The sequence below is a fragment of the Neopsephotus bourkii genome, unplaced genomic scaffold, assembly GCF_033783945.1.
Source record: "Neopsephotus bourkii isolate Nb327-2 ecotype Australia unplaced genomic scaffold, CSIRO-AGI_Nbou_v1 NB_1328, whole genome shotgun sequence".
Lineage (NCBI taxonomy): Eukaryota > Metazoa > Chordata > Aves > Psittaciformes > Psittacidae > Neopsephotus > Neopsephotus bourkii.
In genome coordinates this window covers 1,134,321-1,157,139 of record NW_026901808.1, presented here as the reverse complement: position 1 = coordinate 1,157,139, position 22,819 = coordinate 1,134,321, and the positions used below count along the sequence as shown (strand labels likewise).

The window sequence follows — 22,819 nt, the reverse complement described above, 5'->3', positions numbered from 1 at the left end:
AACAGTCCTACAGGCACAGTGCCACCCTGCTGGATTTGGCACATCAGTATGAGAATACCCTACTCACTCAGCTTCTTGTGCCTCCATCAGCAGCATCCGAGCTTCCTCCCATTTTCTGTTTCTCTTATATGCATCCAGCTTGTACTTCTCACAGTGGTCCATAATGCCAAGCATGCCTGTGAGCTCTTGTGGAGTCAGGGGAAGGTTTATTTGCAGAACGTAATTTGCCACCTTCTCAATGTCTTCTGGAGGCACACTCTCATCTGCAATAGAAATGGAGCTGAGGGTATCCTGAAGCAGCTCTTTCCTCCTGGTGGAATGTAAATGATCATTATGGCTGCCTACCCTTTTAGTTATGTGGGAGAATAAAGCTGACAGGCACAGCAAGGGGGGAACAGAATTATCTCCAACATTTTGTAATTTAATATTATGCTTCCAGGTACTGCTGTTAGTGTTGTCAGAACTGGCTAAAATGAGGATTTGAACCCACTTTGAACCATGTTATTAAATTTTTATGTAGAACTGAGCCTGTAGAAGGTTTTAAATCAGTGCACAACACAGCTAGATGTGTCAGAGCCCATTTTTCCCTTGGCCCTCAGATCAAAGAGGAGCTGGAGAGACTGGGGTGTGAATGGAGCTTTCCAAGCTGGCCAGGGGGTGTAATCCCTTCCCTGGAGACACCACAATATTGAGAAAGTGGTTCCTTCCATGGTTAATGAGAAAGGCTAAGCTACAGAGGGAACTTGGGTCAGACCTGGATAGGATGGGAATTTATAGTAGAAAAAATGTATTTTGACAACTCCCCTTATAAAGAGCTTTTCCTAGTTCTTTACGAAGAGGCACAGGCACATGCAGTTAGAGTAGTCAATGCCTTGTGACATCTCATCACCGCATCTGGTTTTTGCTCATTTCGCTTTATAGACAAGACCTTCTTCAGTGATTGAACAGTTGAAACATATTAAATGTTTGTGCTACTGTTCCAAAGTAACTCACCAAGAATTAAAGACATTTACTGTGCAATCAGTAGTGCATTCCTGAGAGCTATTTTCTGTAGAAATATATTAAAGTTACCATTCACATCAATGTAGAGCTCAGCAGATTTAATGTCACTGCACTTGTCTCAGCTGCTACTGTTCTTAAACTTCAATTTACAAAACAAGAATTCATTTTAAAAAATGCTTTATAGTTGTTTGTAAATGCTGTATGTCTGCTGAGAAACAAAGAAGAGCCAAAGGTAGAATTTTCAATTGCTGTCAAATAAAAATCTGAGATCTTAAGGATTTAAATGGAGGTTTTCTTCCAATTCAGTAAAAGAAATATTCCTAAACAAAGTCCTGTGTCCTCTGCCTTTGCTCCCATATGGAGACAGAGGTATGAATGGCAAAGGACTGCCAACATGGAATCCTTAGAAATTTATGAGGTGATTCTTTTAAGAGATTAAAAGAATCCCACCGCATTTGAACTCTTTTGATGTGCATCTGGTAAAAAAATCTAAGGGTCTCTTTCTTACAGCAGATTTCTGCAGTTGTGAGGGGGGAAAAAGTTTTAGTGTATGTATGATTGTTTGGTTATTTTTATGAAAGCTGTGAAATTCTACCAGAATCCTTTGATTCCTCGAGCTACAGCTTTACGGAGACGATGGAGTGGTATGTGTCCTAATTCCCACACTCCCTATGGAGAGCCTCTATTTATGGGCCTGGAAGAAGGGGGTGGAATAACAATTTGAGGATGTATGGACGTGCCTGGTCTTGATATATTGTACGAAATTACTTAAGTAGTCCTTTATTCAGACAAACCAAGAGCTGAGGGAATTACTTGATGTTTCAACAGATCTACTGGGAAATGATAACAGCGTACTGTCACCTGGTAGAAAAAAGCACTAGAAAAAGGGGATTGAAGAAGATCACACAGATCAGGAGGTAGACAAATTTTTTGTATATGCAGTTAGATAATTTTCTGGCCATCTATTATGCTATATTATATTGGAATATGTATTAAAAATGAGTCAGAAAGAACTCTGTATATTTACCTAACAAGAAGTCTTTCACTTTTCGGATGAACTCCTTAGTGATCTCTCCATCCACTTCAATTTGATTCTTGGTTCTCTCCAGCTGCACATTAAATTGCGAACCTTTCAACTTGCTGTCTTCTGCCATTTTTCTAATGCTTTCAACCTGGAAATGTTATTAGAAATAACAGAGCCATATTCTGCAGGTTATCTATCAGTGCTTGGCATGTTGAGCTCTGGCACAAAGGTTATTTTGATCTAGGCCTTAGCTGGAATCACTTGATGTGGCTTTGAAAAATAGTAGGAGTCCCCTTTGGAGGACTCCAGAAGTTGCTACAAAACGGCCTTCATCTGGTCTCAGGAAAAGCCTGTCAAACATTATTTTCTCTTCATTATTTTCTGCTAAACCACAGCTCCTTCTGTTTCTAAAAGAAGGTTCTAACTGTTATCTTTTGTTGTAGTACTGCAGTATGTCAGTGATCGGATTCAGCACAGAAAAGGCATGCAATTCCATTTGCCTTTTCACATTGGACTTGCTGTTAAAAATACACTTAAGAGGACACAAATAAGGAAGGTAGAGTTCAAGGCTTGTCTTTAAAAGTTAACATTTTACCATTAAATTAGTATTCTTGATAACTTAAATGGCAGCTTTAGATTAACCATTGAATTCCATCATTATTTTGCTTTGCTGGGGACTATGCTTTGCCTTAAGGAAATGCACAGGCACTGCCTCTCTGCAGTCTATGGAGGGAAGAGGTTTGCTGTTTCCCCATGCAACATGGAAAATGGTGATGTTTTTAATTCCAAAACATCTCAAAATACTTCATTGATATTATCACAGAGCTGCCTGAGGCTGGTGAGCACCAAGGACAATGTCCTGGCAGCCTGGTGCCAGCAGATGCCTTTGCTGCTGCCCCTTTGTGTCCTGGGGTCCCAGGCACGTGCTCTGACTGCTGTTTCCAAACCAGTTAGTTGTGATGCAGAATGGGTACATTATAAGAAGAGGAAATGGATGCCCAGGCACCCTCCAGGGACAGGACAAAGCCACAGCAGAATGACATTTCTGTTGGGAAACGTGTGTGCTTGTAACTTCGACAGGCATCGGCTCTGACTGTTAATAAGAACAAACTGTCTTTACTGGTGTTTTGGGATTTCTCTATTTTGTTTCCTTGGCACATGTTGCATCGGCCACAGTTTGCTTGGGTTATTTTTCACTACTACTGTGCAGTAGAGCTGAATACTTGATCCCCTTCTAAATATCATCAGGGGCAGAAAAGCTTTGTCTTGAAATTATTTGCAAAAATTATTTAATGGGAAACATAAAAGTAATATGAAGCTGTATAAACAGAGCTTAACCCTATGCACAGCAGTAATCTCATTGCAATAAGCATGGGCCATACTGAGGCTACTGACAAATGGTGCCAGTTGAATCTTTCTCTATAAAAATATAGACAATACTAGCCTGCTACCACCAAGTTCCATAGGCAAAGGGCACCATGAACTGTAAGATCTTGGAAGCTCTGAGGAAGAGTAAGGCATAGCTAAAGCTACAGTCTCTTGGTGGGACTGGCGCTTAATACTACTGGCACTGAAATGCGATAGGCCTGTGATGCTGGGACAGGGTGAGTTTTTGTAGATTTGTGACCTCCCAGATCTCATCCTCCATCCATTTCACTGAACAAATGTAGGTTTGACATACAGCACCTGATTCTCAGGTTCCCGTAGCTGAGTACTCAAGTTATTTAGCAGCACAGCAGTCTCCTCAGCTTTCCTGAAGGCTTCAGTGGAGAGAGGAAGAGCCCCGCTGCAGTTTGGGCCACCACACTGCCTGAGTCCATGACTGTCCCGACACAAAGCTCCCCCACAGGCTGCTGTGACACAGGGCTTGTCTCCTGGCACACCACAGACCTGAAGTAAGAAAGGAAGATGCTTATGTCAGGTCTCTTCTGAGGGCCTGAGGTATGCTCCTGGTGGAAGGAAAATGTTTGACATCATATGAACACTGAACATAGGAGGGATTTTTCCAAAGAGACAGTGGTCTGGTCTCTGCAAAGATGGTGCCACTGGCAGTTAGAGGTCCCCCTCACCTGACTTGAAGAATACAGTGGCAGCCCATAGCTTGCTGGATCCATTTGCTGGGCTCCATGTGTTGCACTAAGACCCTTGCTTTGCTCCTCTATGGCAAAAGCATTGAAACTCTTCCTTTGGCCACATCCAGCCTATGTGTCAATGGCCTGTTCTAAAGCATGCCACCACTCACACAGCATAGTACTATGTCTAGCCCTTTGTATAGTTTGACACAGATCTCAAGACTAAAGACCTAGATGGATGATCTCTTCCGGGTCTGTCAGGGCTGGCTGAAGGTGCTATCAGGTACTCATTGCTGCCCTGTAGAACACAAATCCCTTCCTGTTCCATGGTGATGCAAAGGATATGTGAGCACTCCAGGGCATCTGCTCCAAGGCAAAGTTGCCCTGCTTAGTTAAAGTTACTGACGAAGGAGGCTGGGGTTAATCTTTCTGAATTTACATTGATGTCCTCTTGAGTCTAGAGAGTTCTTAAAGAGTTCCTTGTGCTGGGTCTGCCTTGGGAGCAGTGACTTCCAGAAGGTTGGTAGTAACTGCAGCTGAGAAGTGCAGCTGTTTCTGACGTGACTGCATGTCGTGCCAGGGAAGTGTCGCTTTCCAGATTTAAAAAGGCATGTAAGCACCCTTTTAAAATAAAACCTACCAACAGTGTCAAAAAAGAAAGTTTTGTTTGGTCTCCAATCAAAATTTACAACACCTACCTTTTCATTCAAGTTTTGGACATCAGGGCTCTTGATCATCTTGAGTCGTTCCAGCACATTGCTTGCTTTCAAAGCCTGATGACCCAACATAGTAAGCACACGGTTCCTGGTATACACTGAGTATCTTACAAGAGGGGCTGTTTCACTGGTCTTCTGTTCTGCCAGCAATGATACTTCAAAGTGTTTCTTAATGTTGCTGATGGCCTCTGTAGCAATAGAAATAGGTTGCATTTAATGAATGTATTTGCTTGAATTCTGGACAAACGGTGAGTGACTGATGGTTACGTTTGTTGCCACTCCTGTTTGGTTTGGGACAGCAAGGAAGGACAGAAGCTGTCATTTCCTCAGTCAAGCTTTTTAGTGCTTAGCCAGTTGCTAAACAGGAATAGTTATTGATACTCATAAAACCTGCCAAAATAGATGCAAATACAGTGGATCCCATGTAATTCTTCAGCATCTGCAGTGTGTGAGAATGAAAGATGCAAAGATAAAAAATTATAAAGGGGATCCCATTAATAACACAAACTGCTACTGCATTAATAACATAATCTGCATTCATCCATTGGTGCTTGTTGTTGATTTGATAAAGTTCCTGTCATTTATGCTGTTCTGAAGTTTAGGCAGGTGAACTGTTTCTGCCAGTTGTAAAACCTATGAAATGATCAGCTCTCTGATTATGAGTCAGAAAAGCATTTGTCTGGCCTGTTCAGCATAGCACCCAAAAGTTAAATGGTCTACTAAACTGAGGCCAAAATTTGTAATAGAAATAGGAATTTATGAGTTTTCTTTGGCTCTAGAAAATCCAATTTCAAGGTTGATGCATTAAAAAAAAGCACATTTCCATGATAAGCTTGTAGGCCAGACAAAAAATGCTTTCCAGCAAGAGTCTTGTTTGCTTTGTGTAAGCTTTCCCTTAAACAGATTCAGAAGGCTTGGAGAATATTATATTTTTGCAGATTAATGGCCTAAGGAAAGCACTCAGACCTTTTGCAAAACACATAATTTAAAGTTACTGCTGTTGAGGCTTCACAGATCTCCAGAGAACCCAAAGTTGTCCCCAGATCCCCGGGCAGAAGTATGTGCAATGAGCCAGAACTGATGTTTGGGCACTGAAAAAACATTAGAAGTCATTGATTAACACCCTTCTTTGTGTTGGTAACTGAATCAGTTACTAGTTGTAGTCAATAACAAGGCACTCGTCAAGTCCTGCATGCTCTGAATCAGACTCTAAAGTCCTTGGCCTTGTTTAGTTGAAGCTGAACAATGTTTAGTTATATGGAACTAGGGTTATTTATTTTATTTTGTGACTCTTGGAAACAAGGTACAGTTTAAAGTTAGCTTCTAATCCCAAATACCCGGCAAGAGGCTGCTGTGACTCCATATCTAAACCAGAGACTGTCTTCTGTTCAACAATTCCATCACAGAAATATTTTACAGTAGTTCAGCTCTCCATTAAGCAAGTGTCCCAAATGCATTTTTCACACTTGGATTGTTACAGAGCTGTAGAGTTCTCAAGTTCTTTTACATTAAACACCGCCTCGTAGCACAGGCTTGATTTACAACCTAGGAAGCTGTACTGGGTGCATTACCATACCACCGTGGCTTCAAAGTCAGGGGCCAAGGCTGGGAAGCCATAATTTCATGAGCTTTCATAAACTGCAAGCATTCTTTTAAGGACACTTGGGTCTTGTTTTTTTCCAGTGATTTTAATTCATCATTAGCTATTGACATTTCCAGGTCAGTCAGCTGAATGCATGCCTAAAAGGAAGACTCTTGAGTCCTGATTCTCTGCAAAGAGAAGTAAGTAGGAGCCCATTCCACATGTGTCTAGAGCGCAAGTGCCAGATGTGCCCCAGGTGGTGGATGTGGCCATATCCTGCTCTACCCCAGCAGAAAAGAGAGAGGAAAGAGCCATGCTAAGGATGTGCTGCTGGTCCTGAAATGGAGATAGGGTGAGGGAGCCAGGCTTTCTCCTGGATATCAGAGAAGCTGGTTTTCTTGAGGGAAATGTTATTTCTGTGCTGTTAAATGCTTGGTAGCAGGACGAATGAGTATGGGCCTCACCAGCAATTCAGCTTAAATCCAAGGTCTTCCCCTCCCCACACTCCCATGTGCTTTTTATAGGGCTGTTTATCCATCTCCTAAGGCCAAAAGATGAAGCGGGTTTGGAACATGACCAGAGAGCACCACAGATGCTTCAGCTGTGTATCCACTGACCTCCATGGGATTTACTGTTTCTTTGCCTTCCTGTCTTTCTCAGAATCTGCACAAGACTCAGTTGAATTGGGAAGTGGAGCCTGGGAAAGTTGTGCTGACTGTGCAAAGAGCTGGCCCTGGGGCACTGCTAAATACAACAGAGCAGGGGAGCCCTAAATTTTAATTAATCCCTCTTTTCTCCTCTTCCTTTCCCTCAGATTTGTATCCTGTTGACTTTTCCTTCTTTTCAATCTTGTCCAGGCCAATTTTTTTCTTGCCCGAACGAAACACAGAAGAACTGTAAATGGGAGACACTAGCCTGTAGCTTGTGTCTTGTGTGGTGCACACCTTATCTTCTGGGGGTTCATATCTCAGCAACCATTTCTCTAGAGAGTATGCTACTGCGTCTCCTGCCATTGTGGATGATCTGGCATCTGTTTGAGATCCCCAACTGATATATCCCCAGCTTTCTTCAGAAACCAGTCTGTGACATTGTCATTACTGCTGTTAGCAGCTGATGGCAACTGTACTTAGCTCAAGCACAGATGGTGTAATTCTTTTGAAGATGCCGAGGAACTCAGTTCTGACTTCACATTTTTTGATGATGGAGAGCTGGTTCCTTACCACGTAAAGCCATGTATTTTCCCATGGGAACACTAAGAATTTGTGCTATGATTCTCTACTTTAATTAAACAAACCATTGCTGTACAACATTCTTTAAGTATTGCTAAGAGCAAGAGGAGTCAGAAGCGGGAAAAAATCCTTTGCTATTCCTAGTGTATGATCTGTGAGTCTATACTGTGAAACTCAGTCGCTTTTAAATCCTGATGTAAACACTGGGATTCATGAGACTTCTGACCAATGTGACCCTAGCATATACATTTGAATGCTAGATGCCATCATGGCATTTTAAGATAAAAGGGAGTTTGGAAAGCCAGTAGAAAATGTTAGTATTTCCATGTTTGCACTACCATAAGAAGCTAAAATCTAGGGATCTTTGGAATGTTGTAAGGTTTGATGGTGAGAAAAACATTCCAAAATTTCATGGAAAATGTCCCCCTATGTCAATTAATTGCTGGCTGTCTTACCTTTGAGGCTCAAGTAATGAAAACTTCGATGCAGATGTATTTTCTGTTGTAGAAGTTTATACACTAGGTCAGTTTCTTCCCCAATGTCTTCTATGCTCTTATTGAGATCAGGAAACTCATACTGTGTACCATGAAGGGGATACATTTCTGCAACTTTCTGTCTGAAAGAGAAATGGCAGTTATGCGGAAGTCAGGCTGGATTGTTCTTAAGCTAGAACCAAGATGCACTATATTTTAGAGGACAAGACATAAATTCCTAAATGAGCAGAAACATTTACTTGTAATGGCTTATTTAGAAAACACTTGGGAGGAAGAGGAAAATTCCAGCATTTAAGTATCTGCCTGTGGAGGACAGATAATATGTATAAGGATTATTTTGTCCATAGATCTATTGAAAACAGTGAATTAAAAGTCCAGCATCTGTGTGCTGATAAGAAGTGAAGTGAGACTTGATGTGTAGGGATGGCTGGTGGAGCCCAGGGGAAGACTGCTCCCTCAGCCAAGGCAATTTTTTCAGGAGCAGTCAAGCTCTTACTGAACATAGCCCTGGAAATCCTTGATGCCTGAGATGGCCTCCAGTGAAAGAACAGGATGTTTTAAAATTCTTTCAGTTTCAGAAATGGCATCTTCAAAGGCTTTGAAGCTCCTGTCACAGCTGGGCATTTGTCCCCCTTTATCTTCAAGGTTTGCAGCAAACCTCATTAAACCCTGAACAGTCTGAGCGAGGGCAGTAATTTCAGTGTCCCACTGATCAAAACAAAGATGACACTGGCGGCAAGAGGGGAAGTCTTTCTCAAAGCCACGGCCACACTGGTTGCAGAACCGGCCTGTGACACCAGCACGGCAGTTACACACACCAGTGACTTTGTCACACTTGGGATGGCCGGTTCCCTCCAGGTTACACTCGCATGCTGTAAGAAAGGGACAGCAAGTTACATCCAGTCATTCCCAACACATGCAAAAGGTACAACTGCGCATTTCAAGACATAAAAGCAAACCAGTGTTCTAGTTAGAGCAAAGTGGGCTGCCTGGTTAGTGTCTCTTCTTCATTTCTAACTTCCATGGTCCCATCATAACCATAGACAAAACAGTACAGATAAATAATATAAACATTTTTATCCATTTCATACACATAAATGTACGAAAGCCTCCTTTTTTACATGTATGTTCTGTCTTTCCTATGAATATAAAAGACAAACATTTCTTTTGAGGCAGTTTCTAATCTGGTTGTCCCCATTCAGTAATACTTACAAATGCAATGGGCCTGGGGATTGCCAAAGTAGTTTTCCTCACATTCATCACAACATCTTCCACTGTAACCTAGTTTACATGGACACTGGCCTGTAAGCTGTAAAGACAGGATTAAATAGCTTCCTGCAGAGTCATATGGCTGGATATACATTATTTACTGGGTTTCTTTTTCTCCCTGTGACTTATGCCATATAGATGTATGGGGTCTGCAGTGATGCTGTGGTCTTTGAACACCATGGTTTATAAAGTATTGGCCCACCTTTCCCATATTGCTCCTCAAGGATGTGAAAATGAAATGGACTTTGAGAAGTGGCTTTACTTTACTAAGATGAAAGATTTTGTGTGCTCCAGTCTAAAGATGCTCCTTGAGAACTCATCCTCTGACTGTAAATTAAGAGAGAAGATTCTTTTCCTTAGCAAAACAGATTAATTTCTTATTCTTGCTGGAGCGAAGTACTCATCTTAACATTTCAACTTTTAACTACATGATATATTAACTGTAACTGAAAACCTCAAGGGTACATTATGCACATTGCCCTAGAAAATTTATTTTGGAATTCAGCTATTACATTAAACTGCAGGGAATTACAGCTCTGGTAATTGGTATAGCTCGAAAAAGCAGTAGTAGTTCTTTGAGGTTAAGAGCTACATTTGCTAGGAAAAATAATAAATCTACTAACTCAACTGGAACAAACAGAAAGCATATTGAAAGGAAAATGTGAAAGTACATCAGCAAGAGCTTGGGATAACTGCTCTGAAATCAATATAAAAATTGCTGTTGACTCCATGGAACTGCAATTTTACCTCTCTATTCTAAAACTGTTTTGTTCATGCCATGTTCTAGCCCTAAAAATTGCACAGGAATTAAAGATGAGAAAAATATTCTAGCAGTCTGGTAGATGAGGCATGATTAATTTAATGGCAGCAGCTGCTACTTTATGAAAACAAACACTTTAAAAAATACTCATAAGACTCTTGGGTCCAAGCCTGGACTTCCCTCTTCCCCATACATATACTTACAAAGCAGTCTTTTCCTATGAAGTTTTCCTACTAAGTATTTCTAAGATCCACTTGACAAAGAAACACACAGGCAAATTGCTTACAAGCAGAGCCACGTTACCAGGAGAGCACATTTGATCTAATGACTCTTAGGGTGGTTGCACCAGCTGCAAACTTCTAAAGACTACTTGTTTTGAGGGAGCATGACATAAAACTATCCTCATTTATAAGAAGCACACCCCCCCCACTGTGCCACTCCAAAACAGCACCACCCAGGTTCCCAGAAAGCAGAGTTATTTTCTCACCTGGTTGCACTGGTTGCTTTGGGAGTTTTTTGGATCACAATCACAGAGCTGACATCCTTTTCCACTAGCCAGGTCCCAGTAGCCAGAGGCACACTGGTTGCATGTTATGCCCTCTACATTGGGCAGGCAAGGGCAAGCTCCTGTGGCTGGATCACACAGACAGGCTGCATCCCCCCCTGGGCACATGGAAGGGTGAACACCTGACAGACTGCATGTGCACCCTGAAGAAAGAAGAACAACAATATAGACAGTTGATGGACAATCAGAGCTGTACATAAAGTCCGTGCTGTAAGTTTACGTCAAGTAATCTTGAACAAGTTTTTAATCTCATGCAGTTTACCTATCTTTCTATAATAGCTTCTACATTGCTTCAAGCAAACTTACTGGGAGCGTTCAGTACTTTTGATACAGGCACAAAAAATGAAAGCATAGTGAATTTTGAATCTTATTAGAATGAAATGTTAAATATGCTGGGTAAGGAGAAGCTGATTCACAGTAGGCACTATCCAGCGTGGGAAATACCAGTAAGATAAGCAAGATAAGAAGCATTTCTTGTGAGGAGCCAGTTCTTGCTCAACCATTTCTAATGGACATCTTCCAAGAATGAACAAGGAATGGGCTTAACTGTGTTTTAGAGACTCTCAGCAAGAATTTCTTGAAAATTTATGTCACTGTCTGGCCTAAAGAAATTAGAGCCTCAGTCAGGTACCTTTGTGAACATAGGCCTTGAGAATCATTGGGAAGAAACTTATGCCTTGCTTTTTTATACACTTCTGCCTTTCTGTTAAAAATTAGGAGTTACTGACAGTGTCATGGAGCCTATTAAATTGCTTTAACAGTCTCACTCTAGTAGCCACTTAATGGAAACAACTGGTAAGGCAAGGAGCTCAGCAAAGGATCATCTGGTTAACTGAGCATTGCTTAGCTGGCATTAGCCAGCAACATGGATAAACAATCATCTTTGATTCCTTTAGTTTTGATTCCTTCCTCAATGGGCTGAATGCACATTTATCTTTCTAACAGAGAGTAACGATTTCATTTTACAAGTGTTTCCTAGGAGTGACATTCAGTGTGAGATTTAATGAGACCTGGATGACAAAGATGCCATATTAACAGTTATTTGTATCACTGATTTATATATTTTGTATATATATAAATATATTTGGTGTTTTGCTCCATTGATTCTCTTTAGTTTTACTGTACCTCCAAGGGCTAACCCCTTCCTGTAGCCTAATTTCTTCACTTTTTCTGGGGGGTAGCAATACACAGTTCCAGTGCTGTTGGTTACTTACTTTGACAGTTTTGATTGAGGGCTGAGCCAAAATATCCTGGTTTGCAGAACTGGCAGTTTGTTCCATGGGTGTTGTGTAAACACTTGGTGCATTCCCCAGTGATCCTGTTACAGGAGTCTGGGTCTGTCAAATCAATGTTATTATTGCAGGGACATGGTGCACAGTCAAGACCAGGGCTGCCTGGGTTTTTGTAGAACCCACTAGGACACTCGTCACACCGACTGCCTGCCAGAGAGGAAGGTAAAAATATCTGCTGGCTGATGGGAACTCAAGTGAAACATGTAATTTCCAGTAATACTGTAAAAAGATTCAACCTGACTGTTCAAACACACATTTCCAGTAGAAAATATCCACCTGCTTGAGACTGTTGCCCTTTAAACCTATGATCCGTTTAAATTACATCTCTTACAATAAAATCTGATGGAAATGCTCTCTTCATCTCAAATTGTGTTTATCAAGGAAGTTCTTTCAGTAGTAGTAAATAGGTACCTCCTCACACAATACCTCTAAACATTTTTTTTCAGCAAAGTCCTTTCAATGGCAGAAGTCAGGCCATATTGCAGGATTTTCCCTGGGACCCTCACCCTGACATGCAGCATGGGGAGGTGGAAGGTGCTCTTTCCAGGAGTAACCCAGCATCTGGCAAACCTGCTCCCCTATCTGTAACACAGTGGAGAATCCCCAGGAGGTCATATGAGCTCTGAGATGCTCTCTCCTTGCTTGCGGACATTGAAATTACTCCTGCACACCACCCCAGTGCCTGCTCTGATTGGGGTGCTACCTCTCTGCATCTCAGAAATCTTTCTGGGCAGGCTGGTGTTGCTAAGACCTCATCCACTGGTTCATCCTCAATCAAGGACTTTGCTCCTTCACCATGCTACACAGGGCCAGACCATGATCTTTGAGGAAGTGAACACAGTGCCACAGAAGTGATGACCAAGAGCCTTGCTGGGAAGAAGCAGGAGGAAGAAAATGCAGAACTGAGGACTGTGGTGGTTTGTAAGGACAGAAGTCCTCTGGGTGAGAATCAACAAGGATCACTTTGGCCCTACAGCAATTACTCAAGCAAAACTGCTCTTGACTTATAAAGGAACTTGGCCTAAGTAAAGATGACAGCATCGGTTCAGTTTTTGGCAGTGTTTGCTATTAGGGTTTGCTTCTGTCACTGGAGATCTTTCTATAGTGACCATTTGAACAGTGAAGCAGTTACTTTTGGGCAAAATGTCTCTATATGAACAAAGACTTTCTCTGATTAGAAAATCTTTTCAGATCTTTTTGATGCCCTGTTCTTTCTGATTTGGGCTTGCAGGGCTTGTTTTCCAGAGGTAACAAGCAACTGCAGTTCTCCGGCCTCCCTCCATCATGCTAATATAGTGCTCCTGGAAAGGTTTCCACAGAGTGCCATCATATAAATTAGTGGTTTCACTCTATTCATGTAAGTGAATCTCTTTTTCAAACACTAGTTGCACAATTCCAGCTCTTCTTGGTCAGGACTTCCCCACCTAATTTCAGTAAATCTGAGTGTTAACTTTTCTTATCTATTTTCTTACCATTACTTGTCATTTCTGAGCATAAGACGGGCAGATGATGGTAATTTTTCTCTCTTACATTAATTTTAATAGAATCAAACCCAGACCTTATTTTGCTTTGTACCTGAATATCCCTCGAGACAATTGCAGACTAGTTGTTCAGACTGGGAATCCTGGTAACAGGAATGTGCAAAATACCTATTGCTTGTAGGTTCCTTTGGGCACATGCATGGGCGGCAGGGTTCTCTGTTCAGAGGGTTTCCATAATAGCCATCCATGCACCTGTCAAAGCAGTCAACACAAAGCAGCAGAAATTGCCAAGTGCTCCATTCAGTCTCTGGAAGTGAATTAATTTATATGTATGTATAGTTAATTTAACATTCCAGATCATTGTAATGCTATCTCATTAATTGGTACAGGTATAGAAAGCTTCAAAGGTGTTCTAAAATAGAAAATCAGAGCTGCATTCCCAAAATCTGGAGGAAAAAAAAAAAGAAACCCCCACCTTTTCTTTTCAAGGAATATTTTTGAAGACTTTTACCTGCTCTGGAACCATTTTAATCTAAATGATTATATATATATATATGAAATATCACACACGCTTTGCACAGCTAAAAGCTGCCATGTAAAAGATTCTGTATATTCCCTTGTCACCATATATATTCATTTATTTCCACACACACATATGAAGAGTGGCTGGCATGACATTAGAAAATCCTGGCATGGGCAAAAAAGCAATGATTCATTCAGACCATTCAGAGACTATTGCATATTTTAGATGCAGCATATGTACTGAAACTAGCCATGCTCTGCCTGACATGTTCTGCAAAGCCAGGGTGATGGCTGTTTCGAGGTGGTGGTGGCTGTGCTGTCACTCAGACAGGCAAGGGTGATTCTGAGGGCTCCCTGGGGGCTCAGCCACCCCTGCTACCCTGTCTGCCACCACTGCCTCTAAGTCATGGATCCCCATGGCCACATAGCTGTGGCAACGCAGCAGCTGCTGAAGCATCCTCAGTGTTTGTCTGCTTTACTATGGTAAATGGGAAGACAATTCTCTGTATGTATACAAGCCAGGCCAAAAGTCTTGGCTATTTGACTATCCTCATCCTGGGGTCTGGAGCTCCTGCAGAGGCACAGGGCAGCAAGTATTTCAGTCTCCCACTTTTAGTCTATTTGCCACCTACAAGCACAATAGCCAAAGGCTGTATTGTCCAAAGCACTGTAAGAAAAGCTCAATAGGTTTCCTGGGGAAATGATCTTAAAAGTAAATGACAAAGTACAATCCAGCCAAACTAAACTAGCTAATGAATTTAACTCTGATATCTATGTTGAACTCTGATACTGCTGCCAGTGTACAGAACGAAAAAGGGGAACACAGTTTTGAATGGAGCTGGAACACATGGGAAAAGTCATTTGCTGGTCATATGGAACTCATATGAACAAGCAAAATGGTATGTTTACTTAAGCTCCTCAGAGATAACTGCAGGTGTTAAAATGAGGATTCAGCATGAGGTTAGCCCCTTGGCAATTTAAAAGCTGGCAGAGGTCAGTGTATGTCATACACAGTGACATGGTGCCACGGCACCCATGTCTCAAATGCCTTCTTGCAGGGAGCTTGTTGCAATGCTGCATGCATGCTGTGCCTGCAGTCCCCCCACAGGCATTTGCCAAACCAATAGGTACCTGCCATTCAGCAGCTAGGCCTATTTTAATCCTAGGTTTAGGTATGTGTTTCCAGTTAAGGTCATCAATGAATTCATGGGGCTGCAGATGGGCCCCAGGTATGCATATGTTTCAGAGAGCACTAGTGTTTGAGTGAGCTCTGCAGCCCTGCCCATCAACTTACCTTTCACAGTGGCTTCCAGCTGTAAACCCCCGGCAGTTCAGGCACACACCAGTCACTGGGTCACAAAGCTCTGTAAAGCCATTACACACACAAGGACGACAGTGGGGAAACCCAAAGTACCCAGCCAGGCATCGGCTGCAGCGCTGGCCATCCACCTCCTGGCGGCAGGAGCACTGCCCCGTCACCTGGTCACACAGCGTGCTCAGCGAGCCTTGTGGGTGGCACTCACATGCTGGAAAACACCAACAGCAAAGCTGTGTCCTGAACATATTCCCACCAGCTCTGCCCATTGCAGACACTGCTCAATGGCAGTGCAAGCAGCAGGGATTGAAAATTCAGTATTTGTGGAAATACTTTTTATATTGCTTCACACATAATCATGGATTCGAAGCCCTAAAAACTTGGGGTATGCATGAGGAGCCAGATCCTGGTTCTGGTTCCGGTGATGGCTGTCAAGTACTCACCATAGCAGCCGTGGAAGCCGAAGCCATAGCTGCCTGCAGAGCAGATATCACAGCAGCGTCCCACGACGTTGGCTTTGCACTGACACTGGCCCCCCAGTTTACTGCAGCTGGCATTCAGTGACCCTTGGGGATTGCACTTACAGGCTGCCAAATGGAAAGAAAATCAAACGAGGCTTACTTATAAAGGAGAATTACTGCAGTCATAAACTTGCAGGTTTTACACTGAAAAGGAGTAAGGAAAGATCCTGATTGTTTTCATTAGGGGTTCATTAACCACTGATGGCCATGCACTGGATTATTTGAAGCTGTAGCGTTGATGGTGATGGTATATTGGTGTTGGAGCTGCTACATGCAGGGCACTGCCTTCAGTATATTTGGGATAGGACAGAAGAGGGCATATCAAATGTAGATCCAAAATGAGTATATCCTGAAGTCTAGAAGGGTTTGACATAAATCAATGTCTGGCTGCAGCACTGGACTTAATCTGCAAGCAGAGCTTAGACAGCCTGCATATGTGTAGTTTGTTGCTTTCTGGACACCTTGGACTAACTTGTTGAGTGTAGCTGGTCTGCTGACTCACAGAGGGTGTTTGCCTGGGATGCTCAGATGCTAGCGCTAGAAAGCCAAATTGCCATGTTTCACTGGGAGAATCCCATCATTATGGGAATCAGGCTGATGAGAAGTCAGCATTAGCACAACTCAAACTCACATGAGGGGGGTCTGTGGCTGCATAGCCATGACCACATCACATGATGTGTGAATGGGCATTGGTCCTTCTAAAAATAGCCCAAACCAAGCAGATGATCTAGGGTCCATTGGAGGCAAGGCTCCCTTAAAGGAGCTGGCCACTGAAGTTGCCCAGAAAGGCTCTTCCTGTTACTGGAGCTGCAGAGGAGCTCCATTTCTCTGGGTCCAACACCAGAGAAGTCTCCTGAGCCACACTGATCCCATCTGCCCTTTCTGCAGTGGGTCCAGAAGAATGCCTGGGGCTTCAATCCCCACCTGCCACTACTCTCTTGTTGGGTGAATCTCTTCCAGCATGTCGGTCAGCTTGTGTGTCATCATGCCTGCGGTCCTACCAGTGCATTCAGCCAGCCTGCAGCATTCAGGGACAGGGCTTAAAAACTCATTTGTCATTTCATAGCATCTGGAAAAGTAGGAAAGTTACTGCTTTGGCCATCTGGTGAAGCTGCATCTGATTGAAATGCTCTTCAGAAAACATGGAAGCACTGCTATGCTCCTTGTCATGCTGCTCCATGAAGCTCATCGGGTGTGATGGACTCTGAAAGCCATGGCAACAAAAGGTGCTTGCAGCACACTCAGGGTTCAATGGGATGTGTCTTGTACGTTCATACATACCACACTTACCTACAACACCAGTGGCTGACAGCTTTCCAGTCAACATATCCTACAAACTCAAGGGAAAACCAGTAACTGTCCAAAAGAGCTGCCTGTGCAGGCTGCTCCTTACCCATGGCGCCGTTGTGGATGCGGGCTGACATGCTCACTATGAGCCGTGCACATGCTTCGGGCAGGACATGAGGTCCAACTTCTGATGCAATTTCAATACAGTGATACTTCTGGTACTCATCTAAATCCTTTTCACTGCATAAATTCTCCATGGAGCTGATTCTGGGAATAAGTCCAAGCTTTGGTGTTAAGGGGAAAAAGAAAATATTTTTGCTTAGATATACTGAATTTCCCACATTCTCTTACTGTGCTCTGCATTGCAAGGACACAGGCCTGGAGCACCATGTTTCCAAATCTGCTGTTGTGCTCCTCAGTCATCTGGATTCACATGTATTCTGAAGGTCTAGACATTCCCCGAGTTCTTCAAATAAGAGACTGTGTATAAAAAAGTCAGATTATAATAAGACCTCAGATATATGCTCAGAACTGGTTTTGCTTCCAAGAGGTGCCATGTTGATGGCTCCAAAAGGAGTATCTGGCCCAAATTTTCACTCGTATTACCGAGACAGAGAAAACTCAGCTGAAGGCTCTGTGTCCAAGTATGGCCAGGACTTGTCAGGTCCACTTCTACAGAAGTAATTAGAGGAACAGACTTAAAAATATTTTTTTCAAGAAGGACTCAAAACTAACACCCAATTCCTGACTTGGTGGAAACTTGGGAACTGGCTGGAGCTGAGTCCCAGGAAAGTACAGAGCTAATTTTAATTTTCCAATGTAATCCTTAAATATATCCATGATTTAACTAGATTCAGATAAATTACTGAAATGTTTTTAAAAAGCTAAGTGATGAAGAACTGCCTGAATTTATATCCCTAACCACAGTATCTTGTCAGCGTATGTTGAGTGTGTTCATAATAAATGAGCAACAGATAGAGATATATACTCTGACCATTAACACATGCAACAAGTATGACTTGATGAGCTATTCTGGTATTGCTCCATGAAAATCAAAACAGATGCAATTCTGTCTTGCCATACAAAACCATGCAAACACAGTGCCAATGGGGGTAAGCAGAAGCACGCTTCCCTGATTTCTATTAAAACACACTGTAGAATTATAGAACAATAGAATCGTTTGGGTTGGAAGGGACCTTAAGATCACCCAGTTCCAACGCCCTGCCACAGGCAGAGACACCTTGCACTAGACCAGGTTGCTCAAAACACTGTCCAACCTGGCCTTGAACACTGCCAGGGATGGGGCAGCTATAAGTGTTTTTAAAATATCTTGAGCAACTGTAAAAATAAATCACACTGGTATAAATACAGCCTCAAGGGAATTGTGACAGAACTACTCACTGAGTCAATCAAGATGAACGATTTGGCCTTTGGGTCAGAGGCAGAGGACTGAGAAAAATACACATCCACAAAATATCCTGTTCCCGGCTCCAGGCAGACTGGAGTTTGCAGAAGTGCAACCCTGTTTAGCAGAAATAAAGCACAGTTATAGGCAGGAGTTGGGACAAAGCAAGTTTACAAGGTGCTGTGAGCTCTCCCTTCCCTCTGTGCCTGCATCTTAAGACCTGCACCCCCAAGCAATCCTTGCTGCTGTGGGGAGCACACCCAGCCCCACTGCTTGCAGGCTTTAGGAAAGCCTCATGACTTCTGCCTGGACGATTCACCAAGAGCAACTCAAACCTGCTGAGATTAAACTGAGAATGGCAGGGTTTACTACTTCAAGCAAAAGAGTTTGCAACTCACTGTTCATATTTGTCCTTTCCTGTCCCTGTTTGATCAAGACTTTGGTTACATCCTCTTGGCTCCTCTCTATTCTTTACATAGGTCCAAGATGAAAAGCTGGTTTTGAAAACAGGCCAGGACAGTGACTTTCAGTGAATATTTCCTTTCTATACTGAAATAGCTGCAGTTGGATCTTTGTCAAAGCAACCACTAACCCCAGTAGGATGTCAGGCCACCTTCCTGGCTTGGACAAACCTTTGCCAGGCTGAGGATTGGAGCATCACTCTTTCTTAGAGCCTAAGTGGTATTGTTGTGTGACAGCAACAGGAAAGGCCACACATGTGTTTCTAATATTCCCAGTTCCCCACACATTTATTATTAAATGTAATAAATACTGTGCTTCAGTAAACAATTTGTACATAGAGAATCTACAGGCAGAAAGACAATAGTCAGACCTCTTTGTGGCTGGGAGAAGCAATGCATGAGGCTCCTGTGAAAGGCCCTTGTTTTTGCAGCGTTGACTTGACAAAGTATCAGTGGGCTGGATGGCAACACTTGCTAGCCAGTCTTCCAAGGACTATAAACAAAGGACAAACATTATGGTCATTTTTCACATCTGAAAAACTTTCTCTTTGCCAGGGTTAATGAAAACCATCTGAATGATTGCACATTGCAGTGACAAAACAGATTCTCTTTGTTCTTTACAGGACTAAAAAAAAAAAAGTTATTTGTGGAAAATGCATTGTATTTGCAATAGCTATTGAAGAGGAGAGACGGAAATGGGACCTCAGCTGGTCCAAATGGAAACAGCTCTGTTAAAGTCATTGGAGTTGTTTCCTTTCTCAGTACAGTGTTGTCCCGGAGATATCCTTCATTATTTGCCTCCTCTCACATCTAATAAGAAATAACAAACATAAAAGACATTGTAATAAGACTTCAAAATTCAAAGATTTAATTCTTAGAAGGAAAAAGCTCATCAGCAGCAGCCAGCCCACTGCAAAATTGCTCTCATGTTTCAAGACACTGGGAGTCTTGTTTGACTTGGAATGACAGTAAGAGAACAGAATACAATACACAGAAGGAGGATATTCAGTGGTGGGACTGTCCCATGGAGCTGAAAGCAAGGCATGTACAAACACTGGTACTAGTAAAACGCTTGCCTGTGTTTTTAAAGACATGAGTGCGGTCTTGGGTTTAACCAGATTTGGGTTAACAGGTTTCCCTAGACATGTCTTCATCACTGAGAAACTTTTTCCAGGCAAAAAATTAACATTTTGGTTATTTTTCTACAATTTTCACACATCTCAGAGCCCATCTGGAGCAATTGCGAAGCTGGATGTCTGCAAAAGCTCTGGAGTAATATCTACTCAAATCATTCCTGCCTGTGCACATTTTCCTGCCCGTGCACATTTTCCTGCCCAGAAAATCCCAGCTAGAAACACAGGTGCCCATCTACAGGAAGATGCATTTTGCATGTGTCTGATTTGTAAACAAAAGTCTGGTCCAAGCAAAGGTACTAAAAGAGGAACTCCAGAAGCTGAGATCTTTCCTGATGTTTAGAAAACACTTGTAGTGCTGATTTTTCAGATTTGACTGGAAAGGGTTAGAGGCCCAATGGAAGCCATGTTACTTGGTTGAAAACAACAAAAAGACAGTTTTAAATATAAAGAGTGGCACAACTTGCTGCATCCTATTACTGACAAAATAGACCATGCATGTAGCACAACATCCTAGGACACACAAGACATCACTAGGCACACAAGACATCACAAGTACCTCAGGCTCGTAACGGATTGCAATATCAAAATCCATAGCAAAGGGAATGTTGTTGATGGCAAATCTCAGCCCAGCTCCATTGGGAACGCGGGCAAAGCCAGGTCCTGTCCATGTAACAGACCGATCAGTGCTGGGCTGCCTGAAAACCACCACCACAGCCGAGTCCTGTCCAAACTGCATCACACCCTGCAAAGAAATACTGGCGTTTTCAACAACTCACAGAGTCAAATGACAAGAAAACAAACTCAGGAAAAAAGAAAGGAACTATTTTGGCCATGTTATTTACTTATTTTGGACATCAGTCAGCCTCATTTTCCAAACAAGCTCAAGTTCAACAGTCTAAGAACACTCCCAAATGTAGGATGCTTAGGGTAACAAAGAAAGAAAAGCTTTGCAACAACAGTAATGAAAGAGATTAGAATATTCCATCCATCTCTTGTATATATGGCATCTCCAAGCATTCACATTGGAAACCTTAAACAGATGAAGCTTGATTTCATACATGGCTGGACTTTTCATTATAAGCTGAAAAAAATAAATGTCAATACTCAGAGTGACAAAGCTGACAGCATTTAAACGCAGTAGATACCATGTCAATGTCTTGGTAAACTTGTTAGAAAATGGAAAACATTGGAAATGTCTTACAATCAAAACAAACAAACAAAAATTATCTTTCATTGGTGCTCTTCTGAACAAGTCATTAAACCTGGGTCTAAAATGGCAGTGGACGTGGCAGAGCAAACCTGTCTGTATGAATTATAATTGCCTGGCACAACTGTATCAGGACTGTAACATCCAGGACTGTGAATCCCACGTGCTTAGAGATTTCCTTGCCCTCTGTTGCAACAAAATTCTAGTATTTGGGGTAATCTTAAGTAACTACTCAAGAACCAATTTACCTGTTCCAGTCCAGATTTTCTTACGCTTCGTATCTTGCTCCTGTTTAACACAATCTTTCCATTTTCAATCATGAACTCATAGCCTTGCTTCTGGACGTAGATGTCGCACCTTGGAAGAGTGCTTGGTTTAACCTATAAAGAAATGAGAGAGGGGCAGCATGGTCTCAACAGTTCTGAAGGGTAGGTAGGCAGCTTCATGAAAATCCACATTTGTAAACCAAGCTCTATTCTATGCTGGGGGAAATTCTGCTAGAAACCCTTTTCCCTCACTCCCTTAAAATTAACTTGCACTTCCTTTCACAAGCTGTCCCAGACATCTGCTTTCCATTTCATTTTTGGATTGTAGACTGATTACTGATTGTGATTATAGCTAAATATTTGAGGATGTGATGTGCAAAAAAACATATTTTTTATTATTCCTTCTCTATAACTTCTGGACAACACATCGAAGAGGAAATGTTAATAAAAACATAGGCATCAGAAGGGATTCCAGACTCGTACTCTGCATAGGGAACAACTATCTCCATGTTGAGGGCCAAAAAAATAAAAATTGTTTTTTCTAAAAACATTCCAGATGGATGCCAAATTCTCGAGGAAATTGGGCTGCAATCAGTGCCATTATATAAGGCAGCAGGAAGGAGTCTAATGGAACAGAGAGGAATTTGATTTTTCTCCTGTTGGAGATTCCCAGAAATATCACAGTTCGTGATAGCTGTTGGCAACTCAAACACTTTCCTGTAATTTAGATAACTAACTTATTTTCTCTAATTTATGCTAGACCATCCAGCACTTGAGAAGCAGCAAGGACAGCTTTGTAGGTCATGTCTGTTACCTGTGACTGTCCTTTGGTAAGAGCCACAGTTACAGAGTAGTCATGCCCATGAAGAACAAGGATGAACTGAGGATGGTCAAAGGACCTTCCTGCTAAAACACCGCTGTCTGCTTCATGAGCTCCTCAGCTTCAGCTCCTGTGCCACCATTGCATGCATCCCCTCTCAGTACAAGCCAACTACTTACCAAGGGCGCTGAGCCAGAAAGGGGCTTTGCATGCTCAGCTTCATAAATATAATAATCCAGGGGTAAAAAGAAGTAGCCCGGTGCTGGCTCATTACACTGGCGGCTCACGATGTTGGGAAGACACTTGCACTGACCATCCCTTGGTGAGCACCTGGGATGAGAGTTGGTAAAGGGAAGACATTAAAGTGCAGCATGGCTGGGGCCTAACAGCATG

The 22,819-nt window shown here is 42.4% G+C and overlaps 1 protein-coding gene across 5 annotated transcripts in view; it reads right to left on the bottom strand.

Annotated features, from left to right (window-relative positions):
• LAMB4 (laminin subunit beta 4) overlaps window positions 1-22,819 on the bottom strand; it is a 48,377-nt gene that overhangs the window by 5,450 nt on the left and 20,108 nt on the right. For 3 of the 5 annotated variants that reach the window (XM_061366248.1, XM_061366247.1, XM_061366250.1), the window contains exons 14-32: window positions 22,606-22,756; window positions 21,589-21,720; window positions 20,690-20,875; window positions 19,369-19,490; window positions 18,935-19,030; window positions 18,533-18,653; window positions 17,238-17,415; window positions 15,767-15,910; window positions 15,303-15,534; window positions 13,581-13,738; window positions 11,928-12,152; window positions 10,636-10,856; window positions 9,332-9,428; window positions 8,616-8,991; window positions 8,081-8,241; window positions 4,797-5,002; window positions 3,713-3,916; window positions 2,030-2,174; window positions 68-263 (exon numbers count right to left, since the gene is read on the bottom strand). In XM_061366248.1, coding sequence (XP_061222232.1) covers window positions 68-263; window positions 2,030-2,174; window positions 3,713-3,916; window positions 4,797-5,002; window positions 8,081-8,241; window positions 8,616-8,991; window positions 9,332-9,428; window positions 10,636-10,856; window positions 11,928-12,152; window positions 13,581-13,738; window positions 15,303-15,534; window positions 15,767-15,910; window positions 17,238-17,415; window positions 18,533-18,653; window positions 18,935-19,030; window positions 19,369-19,490; window positions 20,690-20,875; window positions 21,589-21,720; window positions 22,606-22,756 — 3,351 coding nt within the window. The remainder of the gene's footprint in view (window positions 1-67; window positions 264-2,029; window positions 2,175-3,712; window positions 3,917-4,796; window positions 5,003-8,080; window positions 8,242-8,615; window positions 8,992-9,331; window positions 9,429-10,635; window positions 10,857-11,927; window positions 12,153-13,580; window positions 13,739-15,302; window positions 15,535-15,766; window positions 15,911-17,237; window positions 17,416-18,532; window positions 18,654-18,934; window positions 19,031-19,368; window positions 19,491-20,689; window positions 20,876-21,588; window positions 21,721-22,605; window positions 22,757-22,819) is intronic. The other 2 variants (XM_061366249.1, XM_061366252.1) reach the window with 1 other exon arrangement.